The sequence below is a fragment of the Malania oleifera genome, chromosome 11 (genome assembly GCF_029873635.1).
Source record: "Malania oleifera isolate guangnan ecotype guangnan chromosome 11, ASM2987363v1, whole genome shotgun sequence".
Taxonomy (NCBI): domain Eukaryota; kingdom Viridiplantae; phylum Streptophyta; class Magnoliopsida; order Santalales; family Ximeniaceae; genus Malania; species Malania oleifera.
In genome coordinates this window covers 43,121,853-43,134,397 of record NC_080427.1, presented here as the reverse complement: position 1 = coordinate 43,134,397, position 12,545 = coordinate 43,121,853, and the positions used below count along the sequence as shown (strand labels likewise).

Sequence of the window (12,545 nt, the reverse complement as noted above, 5' to 3'; positions counted from 1 at the left end):
CAAAATAAATACATAATTAAGTGATGGACGATCACTTGCGGACAATTCTAGGCAATCATATTTCATTTGAAGGTTTGGAATTTAGGGATTTAATTTTAAGTTAGACAAGCAAGAGACATTTAGAAGTTTAGTTGATTTAGAGTTATTTGAGTATTTTAAAGACTGGTGTTATTTTGTAATTATTTGTTGAGTTGTACTGTTGGGTGTATAACTACTCTGTTAGTAAAGTATTCAATAGGTTATCATTTTGAAATCAGAATTCAAGAACTGTTTCCCTCTGTCTCCTTCATACAGCCCTCTCCCTCTTTTATTTATTTTTCCTCATCCTTTCTTCAACTTTGTTCTCCTTCCGTTCCCTCTATGTTCTGTCTCTATTTTCTGTCCTCCCTTTAATTTCTGTTCAGTCTCTCTTTATTCTGTTCTACTCTATACTATGTCCTGCAGCAGGCTCTTTTCTTCTTCCCTCTTCTCTCTTCTTTACTCAGTTACTCCTCCCCTATGTTTCTCTCCCTCAATTCTCTCTCTGTTTTCTGTTTCTTCATTGCTCTCACTAATTTGGTATCAGAGCAAATCTCAATCCGTCCACAATCTTCCTCTTGTATCAAGAATCATCCCAACAAAAAAAAAAAAGAAAAATCAAAGCCACATCCAACAATTTAAAGTTCTTTTTATTCAATTTCCACTGTCGTAAGTGTTGTGCATAACTACAAGTCCTACAAAGCATTCAGAGTTCAGAAATCGCAGGAAAAGCCCCAGAAAATGAAGCACAGCCTGTCTCCAACTTTCCCAAAAATTACACTTGTGCCACTCAGTTTCCAAACACCTCTTTCTGGAAGATTTTCATGGTACTGCCCACACCATCGAAAACAGAAACTGCTGAAAGGCCTAATTGTGACATTTCATATCCATCCAACGACTGGTGAACCCCCACACAACAACCAAACATTTCCCAGCCACCCTTTCAATATCCTGAACTTCCGTCACCTCTTCTCTAATCTTGATACACCGCCACCAGCACTAGAATCACCACCCCTTGATCTAGTACCATCTGGAAAACCGATGCCAGCATGTACATAACCCACACATCAACAACACGCATTGCGATACTGCCAGTGGCTTCTGCATCTTCCAGAACGGCAAGAAATTAAATTTAGCTTCATTTACTGAGGCCCATCTACGATATTTTGAGATTACAGCTAAAAATTAGTTCTCCTTCACGATATTTTGATGTTGATCTCAACAAAATGAACTTTAATTGATTGACATGTATTTGTGGGGGATAAAATCAGTTTGCCAGCACCCTTTTCAAGTTTATTAGTTGACTCTTCTTGGAGTATTGGCGAGATATTCAAAAATGCAGCTTAGAAACTGAAGAAATTTGAATTGGGCCCAGCGTTTTTAATACTTGACAAGATATGAATTTGGGAAATGTTACATAGGCTTTGATGCCTTGTCTTTAGGATATTCCTTGTTTTAGTCGTAAATTTTCCAAAAGGGAATTCATAGATTGGCTGTTTTATCTTGATATTTATTTTGAGTACAATAAGACATTGGAAACAACAAGGACAAGATTTGCATCTTATAAGCTTGTGGATTATGCGGCTGAGTGGTGGATAGAATACAATACTACTAAAAAGATAACAAGGTAAAACTCAAACCTTCCTTTGGTTTAAAATGAAAATTTTGTTAATATCATAATTCTTCCCCAACTGTTATAATGAGATGATCTTCCATCTCAAGAGAAAAAGGACTTTATTTTGGACAACATGAGCTTCCAATCTCAAAACAGCCTATCCAAGATGAAACAAAAGTTATTATGTACTCCACATATGATCAGAGAAAAGAGGAAACTGCCAGTTAACCAGAGTTCTCGTAATATCCTATCACGAAGAAACAAAAATTTTTGTTGTTATGGACTACACCTATGATCAAAAATGAGAAAATTGTAAGTGACCCTGAATTTATTGTCATGGATTGTCAATGTGGAAACCAAAGCTCCATTGATCGTATAGATGGCAGACAATGTGATGCCACCCTTGAAGGGCAAACAAAGGCACTAGAACAAAAAAGAGTCCAAAGGGTGAACAGAAAAATCCAATGTTAAAATTGAGAATTCAATTCAACACATGAGCTTCTTTGAGGATGAAATTGTTGAATCTTGTCATGAGTTTGTGGGCCTTTAATCACTTTCCAAATTGTGAAAATTCTCCACTATCGACTTTAATGGGATTAGGACTCTTTTGTTGGTATTTGAATGCAATTGAAAATGAACAATGTGAAATTACAAGTTGAATGACTCATGGAAACACCCACTCTTGTTGCACCACTGTAAAACTTGTGGTCAAGTTTTCTTTAGCAAGGGGATTACAATGGAGGATCGCCTATACTACAAGGGAATTATATTTTATTTGAAGATTTAGAAATTGGGTGATTTAATTTTAAATTAGTAAATCGAAATATTGTCAAATCTAAATTAACTTAGGGTTATTTTGAGTATTTTTTAATTACTATAGTGTTTCTTTTGAAATTATTTGTTTTAGTTGGGGTTATTTTGTCGTATTTGGTACAATTGTATTGTTGGTGGAGCTGCAAACGAACCAAGCTGCTCATGAGCGGCTCAGGAGCTCAACTCTATAAGAGCTTGTTTGAGCTCCTTTATTAACTAAATGAGCGATTCCCAAACCTAATTTTTAGGCTCGTTCACTAAATGAGCTAAGCCTGAACACAAATGGGCTCGACTCATGAATAGGCTCAATTTAAGTTTCGGTATTTAGAGAATATTTTATTTACTTAAGTTGTTAATTTAACTATTACTTTCCTTCACAAATCAGAAAAAATTATAGACAAATACATGAATAACAATCAATTATAAGGAAACTTGGCTAAGAAAGAGGGAAGACCGAAAAAGCATCCATATTCTGATGGGATCTGGGATTTGGAAAATAAAAATTGAGAGTTGAAGACTTAAACTGAAGAGAGGTAGAGAGTTGCATTCTTGGGCACTAATACTTGTCCCAGATCGGAAATGCAATAGAGGGTCTGCCCCTCTAGTGCTTATAAAACCCATGCCTTGAACGTACTCCTTTCCACAAATTAAATGCCATTGCCAACCATTCCCTCCCTTGTGGAATTGCTTCATGCAGGCCTGCTTCCTTGCAGGCCTGCTAAGATTATACCCTTAAGCCCATTCATTGATGGGCTTGAGTACAGTAAAAATTTAAATTATTAATTTTTTATTTATGTTCCAACTGGTTTGGACTTGGTTTAATTTGGTTTCCAATTCACTTTAAAACCAAGCTAGGCTCGAGCCAAACCGAAGCCAGTAATTTGAATTTTGAGCTGAGCTTGAGCCTAACTTTTGGAGGTCATATCAAGCCAAGCCCAAGCCTGAGCCCGAGCCTGCCTCCTCTTTTGCCGAGCCAAGCCCGAACATGCTGAAGCTTGGCTCAGCTGGGCTCATTTGCAGCCCTAATTGTTGGTGTATAAGTAATTTGTGTGTAATGTATAAAGATAGACTATTATTTTGACATCAGAATTCAAGAACTGTTTTCCTCCTCTCTCTTTTGTACGACCATCTTCCTCCTCTCCTTCTTCCTCCTCTTTTCTTCTTCTTTCTTCTCCTTCTCTCTCTGTTCTGTTTCTATTGTCTTCTGTTTAATTTCTGTTCTCTCTCTATTTGTGCTGCTCTCTATTTTGTCCTACAACAAGCTCTTTTCTTCTCCCTTCTTCTCTCCTTCTTTCTCCCCTCTATTGCTGTCCGTCAGTTCTTCCTCTGTTTCTATTGGTTTACTGTCCTAAATCACTATGTAAATAAAACAATATCAAAACTTCAAATAAAACTTGGAAACCGTGAATGACCAAACACCACAATCAAACAAAAGGAAAGAAAGAAACCATTCTCTCATCCAAGCGACCATGGCCATGTAGGGTTCATGCCCTTCAACACCTAACTTGCCAACAATCGTGTCTGAAGTGCAACAAACAAGTAGATAATCACAAAATAAAATAATTTTTGAAGTGATAACCAAGTGATGCAGGGGCAGCATCAATGATCTACAGCCATGGGAGAGATTAGAAGAGATTGAAGGGGAGGGGAAGAGAGAAGAGAGGAGATACAAGGGAGAAATTCATGTTCACTCCAATTCAAATTCAACAACTGCCAACAACATGGCTTTCACACACAAATATAAGAAAGCCTTTTCACAGGAAATCATACATATACCCCCTAAAACTACATTACATTACAAACATACATTCAAAATTATTCCAAACAAGCCCCCAAATACACATAGTCCTAACTAAACATACAATTAGCTACTAACAAAACCCAGCAATCCCTTGACCCAATTCTTCTTAAATTCTTCTCCAACAAGGATCTTCCCAAGGGCTTGCTTCTTATCCTACATCCAAATATCCCCCAGTATAAAAAATAAAAAAAAAATCAGCCACGAATTTTGAAATGTGGGAGGATCAAAAGGAAGACACAAATTTGGACTCTTTGAAATCCAGTGCTTGAATGATACAGGAAACCACGATCCTTTGACAGCATCAAAGACTTGAATTGAGAATTGGCATCAATGAACTAATCAAGGATGACGAACTTCACAATAGGAATGTTTGAAAGACTTTGGATGTCTTCAAACACATTCAGTTCCTTCCTTCCAGTGTCTTCAAGTGGAGTAACTCTTAACAGATTCTTTGTCTTGGTTGGTTGGAAGTGTGGGCTTCTAGATAATCTTCTTCCCATTAGCAGAAGACATATGTGTTCTCATGTCATTGAGTCACACTCAAATCATCCAACCACGGAAAACAAGGAGCACATGGCCAATATTCATAGGTATGATATAACACCAATCATGAGCAAAATATTTTTATCACAAATCTGCAAAGAAGAATTATCAACCCAAGACATCTCATATGGCTCTAGGTGGGGCTATGGGTGAAGTTGCATATGACAATATGAGTGACTTCGTTTATAGAAATCACATTCATAGGGAATCTTCCATCGATAATGAATTCACAAACTTTTTCCCCAAACTTAAGAAAGGTATGGAATGACTTGATACTATGCCCAAAGTGTGACAAAAGCCATTTCTTTTTTAAAAAACTATCTTCAATTCAGCTTTGATATTGAGTATCGTGGTGAAATGAAACAAATTTACTTTGCAAATTCACAAAAATGCAGCAATAGACCTACTTTTTTAGAGCTTGCAGAGATCATTTCTCACTTTTCATGGCAAACTATAACACTTGCTTGCAAAATACAATATCCACATTCAAAATATCATGCAAAAATCAGAATCAGAGATAGAATGAAGAAAAGGAAGAAGCAGAAAGACAGAACAAAGAACAACCTGAGTAGAGAAGAGAATGATATCAGAAGCAGAGTAAGGAGGGAGACACAGTAGAGAGGGAAGTAGAACCTGCAGATGAGAGAGATAGAGCAGAAGAAGAAGAAGAAGCAGCAAAAAGGGGAAGAGAAGTTACAGAACAGAGGAAAGAAGGAAGAAGAGAAGAAGAGTGAAAGGGGAAGACAGGAGAATTGAAATGGAAGAACAGAGATCGATCTTGAGCTCTAATACCAAACGATGCAGGGGCAGCATCAAGGTTCAGCAACCATGGGAGAGGTTACAGGAGATTAAACACAGGAAGGAATGGGAAGAAAGGAGAGGGGAGATACATGAGGGAAACTCACATTCACTTCAATTCAAATTCAACAACTATCTACAACATGGCTTTCACACACTTCTTATAAGAAAGCCTTGTCACATGAAATTACACATATACCCCTAAAAACAAGCCCCCAAATACACATAATCCTAAAATAAATACACAATTAGCTACTAACAAGACCCAACAATCCCCTAGTCCAATTCTTCTTAATTATTCTCCAACAAGGATCTTCCTAAGGCTTGCTTCTTGCCCTACATCACGAAGAGATGGAAGCACTATTATGAACCCAATGCTCCACATGGAAAGTGAAAAGAAAAAATCACTTGGCATCCTACTATGCAACTCCATGTATTGCCGACTAGTTTGAGGTTGGATGCCTACTAGGTTTACAATGTTTGGTTTGTTGAAGTGTTGGGAAAATTGGAAGACCTCATCACAATGATAGGTCTCCCTCTATTTATAAATTATAATATATGTCAAATACATAACAATGACTATAATATCATTACTAAATCACGCTTACTAACATTAGCAATAACAAAATAATAATGCTAAATGACCAAAGTAACCAATAACACTCCCCCTCAAGTTGGAGCATAGATATCATTTGCTTCTACCTTATTACGAATAGATTTAACAAGAGCAACCCCCCCCCCCCCCCCACCAAGGCTTTGGTGAATAAATCAGCGAATTTGAAATTTAAGCTTCACATAAGTGGTTGTAATAAACTTTTGCGCTAGTTTCTCCCAAACAAAGTTACAATCACCTTCAATGTGTTTTGTCTGCTCATGGAAGACTACATTGGAGGCAATACAAGTGACTGCTAATTATCACACACCAGCTCTATAGGAACATTGGCCAAACAAGTTCACATGTAGCGTGAGCTATGGCCCAATACTCTGACTCAGAACTCAAGTTAGCCAACATAACTTGTTTCTTACTCTTCAAGGATACAAAGCTACCACCAACAAAAAAAAAAAAAAACAATACCCATTCATGGATCTTTAGAAGGTGACCCGACCCAATCTACATCTGTGTATCCTAGAACATACATCGACTAATATAAGAGGTCTCTCCCAGATGCACCCTTGAGATATCTCAAGATATGAATAACTACATCCCAATGATTTGTTCTTGGAGAAATGAAAAAACTAGCTCACAACACTTGTTGTGAAAGATATATCGAGTTGAGTAACTATGAGATAGTTTAACTTTCAAACAAGTCTCTAGCCAACAAAAAATCAACCACATCTATCAATAATTTGCTAATAGGATCCATGGGTCTACCAAACAAGTTTGGATCCCAACAACCTAGACTGATCTAAAAGGTCAAGAACATACTTCCTCTTTGCCAAAACACTTTAGTTGTTGGATACCTAATCATCATTACCACTAATCACAATATCATCCACATACACAACAAGTTGTTAAACCATATGTAGACAAATTTATTATACTATTCCCAAGACATAGAGTAGATGTTGTACTCAACCACCTAATGGATTTGCAAAGTGCGTTAGAAGAGTCAATAGTAGAATTTCCTCTTATAAGAGACTTATTGGCCCAAGTCGGTTTCCCATGGAGATCCCAACACCAATTAGAGTATGGTTTCCCTTGCCACAATGCATACAAATACAAGAATTGCCACAACGAATCACTTGTCCTAATACACTAACTTTGACATGACTACCCTCTAAATCTCAGCCTCATCCTCCAACACTTCCTCTATGTCAACCATGGCTGAACTATCATGAGAAGAAAATTCAAAAGAGGACTACTAAAAATTTGTTCGTGAATAGGTTCAAGCTTCTTAGGACTCAACTCAAACAAAAACTTGGAAGCCTAGAACTCTACTTGCTACCTCTTCATTATCTCCAGCTTCTTGATCAACTTCGAAACGCATGTTCGGATTTTATTTTGTGACGAACTTTCATGAAGATCATTCCATATAGCTTTGGCGGCTCAATGATATTCCACAACCACATAAGTAGCATGTGATTCTCTCTTCTATCCAATCTTCATAATCCTTGGAATCTGGAGATGCTGGAGAATGCAGCAAACATTTCCTTTTGTGTTAATATCCGTACTACTTGAGACTACAAAAAGTAATTAGAGGATCCAATTTGACAGCTGTGATTTGCACACTAACAAAATCATCAGAAGCTTTCTTGTTGACCTAACATGGCTTTCAAATCTTATTTTGATGATAACAAATCAAGGTAAATTTAACATGTTGTGGTTTAAGTGATGATGTTTCAGGAAACCAAGTCTATGAAGTTCAAAAGTTCAAGTATTAAGAGTCCAAGATCACAAGTGATTATTAAAAACTCATACTTCAACAACAAGTGATCAAAAGGAAACTTAAAAGATCAAAGACGGACAAATCTTATGGAAGCTCAAAGGATATTGAAGCTCAAAACAAGATGGACTCAAAACAAAGATATACATGAAGACTTCAAGTTTAGAAAGTTTTAAAGTCTTAAGGAAGTCTTGTGTAAGTACTTCATTTAAATATCAAAATGAATGCTTTGAAGCTCATTAGGGTTAATTATAGACTTAGAGACCTTATTTTGAAAATCCTGGAAAATGTCATTGAAAAGTCTCAAAACAAGTTGGCAAGAGTTCTTGGAAACAAACTTTAAAAACAGTGTTTTTAACTGTTTAGGCGACTGATAATTTTTGCTGAATTAAATTTCGAAGATAGTATAGGATCAAGCGACTGACCCCTGTGACTTCAGGCCACTGACCTTCATAACGGCTAGTTTTAAAACAACATTTTAAAGTTTCCAAATTGAGTTGCTTGTGCCCCAAACTTTGTAAAAGCTTAGGAAACACTCCAAGTAACTTGGGCAACACGAATTTATGACTTTTTAACTCTATAAATACATGATTTCACAAATCAAATTGAATACCAAGAATTGAAAATCTGATTTCACGCCTATATTGCTCATACTCTCTCAAAGCCTTCTTGCACACATCTACTTGTTGAGATTTTCTGAGAATTACTGAGTTATTGTTCACCGATCTCTGAGCAAAACTTTTGAGTTTTGAATCAATCAAAAGAAAGAATCCCGGTGATATACTCTTTGAGCTTCAATTCTATTCTTTATTGATATTTACATTGAAGTATTGATTAGCTGTGCTATATTTTGTACTAATTTGCTATATTTGAGAGTAATTCTGGTACGCAAGAAATTGTTCTTGTTTTCTGGTTTTCTTGATGGTTCAGGGCTGTTGAATCATTGTACCAAGCGTGGGGTATCATTTGGAGAGGTGTATTCTAGCCTACTGAAGGAAGGATTGTAAGGTTACTCCTACCCGTAAAGGAGTGTCATAGTGGAATCCTTAGGTGGTATTGCCTAAGGCGAGGACGTAGGCAGGTATAGTCGAACCTCGTAAAAACTCGGTGTCACTTTATTTCCCTAAACTCTCTTTAATTTTCAGCACATATATAACTGTGTGGTTGTTTATTTCAAATTTATAAACTGTGTGGATTGGATATTAAATAAACCGAAAATTAATTTAACTTTGGGATTGCGGAAACCAAACGGGAGTACGTTGGTTGATCAATACTTATTGCGGAAACCATAAGTGAGTACGTTGATTGATTAACACCCAAGACTCATTAATTGAAAGTTTATTTAAATTCTGAGTTTTGGAAGAGCGTTGGAAATTTCAATTATGCTTCATTAAATCTATCAACACAGGGCTTTTATCAAACTCTACTTTGAGTTATTCAATCGCTGAATCTCGGAAGCTTTGCTGAATTCATTCTATAGTGGGAATCTTGTTTTGATTATCTTGTTGAGTGGATTGAAATATTCAAAAGCTGAAAGCATTACATTGTGAATTCATTGGTTGGGTGTTGATTGAAATTACTGCAAGATCAAGTTGACATTCTCATTCATAGAGGCTTAAAATTTGAATTCGATTTTCAGCTGGAATAAGTGATTAAAACTTAAACATTACATTTGTGATTGTTGAATATAAAAGGGTTCAGAAAGAATTTATAAAAAGATTCTTAAAAAAAATTTTAAAACCCAATTCACCCCCCTCTTGAGACTACACCTTAGTTTTCATTTCTCTTTGGAGACCATTAGAATAACCCCCAATAACACACCACAGACCTGCACACACCATCAACAGTCAGGTAAAACGGCAGAGGACCAGCAGCAGCACAAACTAGCCACCTAGGATGAACAAAGGGCAGGACAAAAAGAATGCACTGCAGAATTTCAAGAGACAGCCATGGCACAAAATAGAATTACAGAAAAGGAGGCAGATATCAGTGTCGACCACAGAAAATCTAGCACTCGAAAATCTTCAAGAGGCAGCCACAATGACAGAATAATAGTTATAGCACTCTAGCAGTAAGCATCACAAAATAAGGGCAAAAGGAAAAGCATCCACCACCAAAATATAGAACAAGAGCAAGTCATAAATAGCATCCATGATCAGAGAGCAGCAACTCCAGGGAGTAATTGCACACATGAATAAAGGGGCAAGAGTCCTTCAAACAGCCACAGCCACGATGACAACCACCAATCACCAGCTCAAAGATGAAACAGAGACTGCTTCCACATTATGAATAGAAAACAACCAAGTAAAACACCAAATAAAGGATGCACACAAATAAACAGCAGGAAAAATAAAAACAATAAAAAAAATAAAAAAACTTAAACAACTTTCAGACTGGAAAAAAGATCTCTGATTCAAGAATAAATTGAGAGGCTAACCAACAACCAGATATCTTAGACTTGACATGTTTGTTGCACTAATACCATGTTAGAAATCAGAAAAAATCTGAATATTTAATGAAAAAAACATAGCACTTAGGGTAAGAGATGAAGAAGAAGAAAAAGGAGGGAGGAGGAAAAATGAAGAGGAGAAAAGGAGAAAACAGCAGTTGGCACTCCTGGAGTTACGTACAGGTCAAGATCAGCCCTCTATATACTTTTTGATAAGAAAAAATAATTATATTAAGGACAAACCAAAAAGTACAATAAGGGGAGAACAACATGCCCTCCCAAGAACAAAATGAAAAACAACCAGAAAAATTACATTAGCACTCTTGTTACAGAAACCCCTAAACAAGATCAGGCAGCAGCAAACCCCCAAAACCCAAAAGAATCCGCCAGGAGAAAGGCCAAGAAGGCTGCTCTATCCCACAACAAACCTAGGGAGATTATGTGATCATTGAAAGTTTTCAAATTTCTTTCAATTCATTGGGTCCAAAAAATAGCAAACACCACATAACAACACAACTCTTTCCAAAACCACAAAATCTCACAAGCAAAAAGCTGCCCACAGCCCAAGGGGGCACCTGCACTAGGCTTCACCAAACAAGAATAGATGGCACTGCAAAGATGGGTAGCAACCCCACAATACAGGAATAAGTGAGCGCTCATTTCATTGGACTTGCAACACATCCAGCACATATCAAGATTGAGCGTCTTTAGTAGTAGTAACGAGAAGAAAAGTTCATGATTTTGGGCAATTTCCTATGTCGATTTAAGGGCAGTCCAATTCTTTTTAATTTTAAGAATATTTTATGATCACCCAATAGGTATGAAGCACTTTTTCATCTTACCCAACTTGTTTTAACTCTATATTTGACAACTCCTTCAATTTCTCTATTTCTTTGCATAATAGAAACAAGTTATTGAAATCTACTAGTACTATTAATTTTTTCACGATCAAGTAATACTCTCTCAAGTATTCCTCCTCCTACGACTAAAATCACATTTCATATTTTTTATGTTATTTCTACTTATCTTAAAACCTCTAAATACTAAAGTTTCTCTTTTTAATCCTAATTTACAATTAACTCCACTCCTAGTTTCATCCATCAAAACAATATTATTTGTAAACAACATACACATAGAACCTCATTTTGGATACTCGATATACACCATTTGTAATTGGAATTCCCTAGACTCTCCATCTATTCAAACACGTTATAAAATGAATCAAAATTGGTAAAATAAACAAAATACTCAGCCCCAGCCAAAAACTAATCTAAATAGGATTGAAATTAAAGCTAATTGAACCAGTTCCGGTAAACACACTCACTGGCACACGGACACAAAACGTGAGTAGAGAAACTAAAAATATGAGTTAAAAATGAAAAATGGGAAGGCGACCTGTAAGAGATATCCAAGACGAGACCCCTGAAACACGACAGCTCATCGTTCTCAAGCTCATCGACGCCGTCATAACCATGAAAGGCATCGTCTACGCCGACAGTGGAACGCGCTTCTGCACTGGAGCGGACGGATTTCTTGAGGAAGGAGGAAGAGAAAAGTGCGGTAGAAGGAAGAAACTTTAGGGTCCGGCGATGATTGTGGGGGCAGGTTGAGTGGGAGTCCACCATGCATTTCACACCACCTCCGACCTTATATTGACTTTTTAGGTCTTTGGTATCCAAGACCACTCCCACTGACACTGTTTCGCCCCTGAACAGATGCTTTAGGCGTCCCTGCGCCGTGAACTGCGCCATGAACTCAGACCTTCCCTGCTTCACAAATCAACAAAATGGCCTATCTCTCTCTCTCTCTCTCTGAGATTATCTATGGCACTCAGTTTTTCAGAGGAAGGAAATTTCAATATTTTGTTCAGTTAAAGACGAAAGGAGAAAATTGCTGTTTCTTGCTGCCGCCGTTCGTTAGCCACAAATTCTTCCTTCCCCGGAATATCTTACACACGAATTTACAAATTTGCCCTTCGCATTTTGCCATTTTAATTTTTTTTTCTACAGTAATAACAGAACATATTCTGTTAAAGTGAAGCCATAATAAAAAATCAAACAATATTTAATTGTTAACTAAGTTTCGTTCATGTTTTAAACAAGTTCTGTCCCTATTTAATAACTT

The 12,545-nt window shown here is 36.9% G+C and overlaps 1 protein-coding gene across 5 annotated transcripts in view; it reads right to left on the bottom strand.

The window, feature by feature from the left end:
- Nucleotides 1–12,339, bottom strand: part of LOC131167884 (uncharacterized) — a 47,329-nt gene extending 34,990 nt beyond the window's left edge. For 3 of the 5 annotated variants that reach the window (XR_009140170.1, XR_009140171.1, XM_058126918.1), the window contains exon 1: nucleotides 11,817–12,309. Coding sequence is in view for 2 of the 5 variants with exons in the window: in XM_058126918.1 (XP_057982901.1) it covers nucleotides 11,817–12,172 (356 nt within the window). In the remaining 3 variants the exon portion in view is untranslated. Of the gene's footprint in view, nucleotides 1–11,816 lie in introns of all 5 variants that reach the window. The other 2 variants (XR_009140172.1, XM_058126917.1) reach the window with 2 other exon arrangements.
- Between the last annotated feature and the right edge of the window lie 206 nt (nucleotides 12,340–12,545).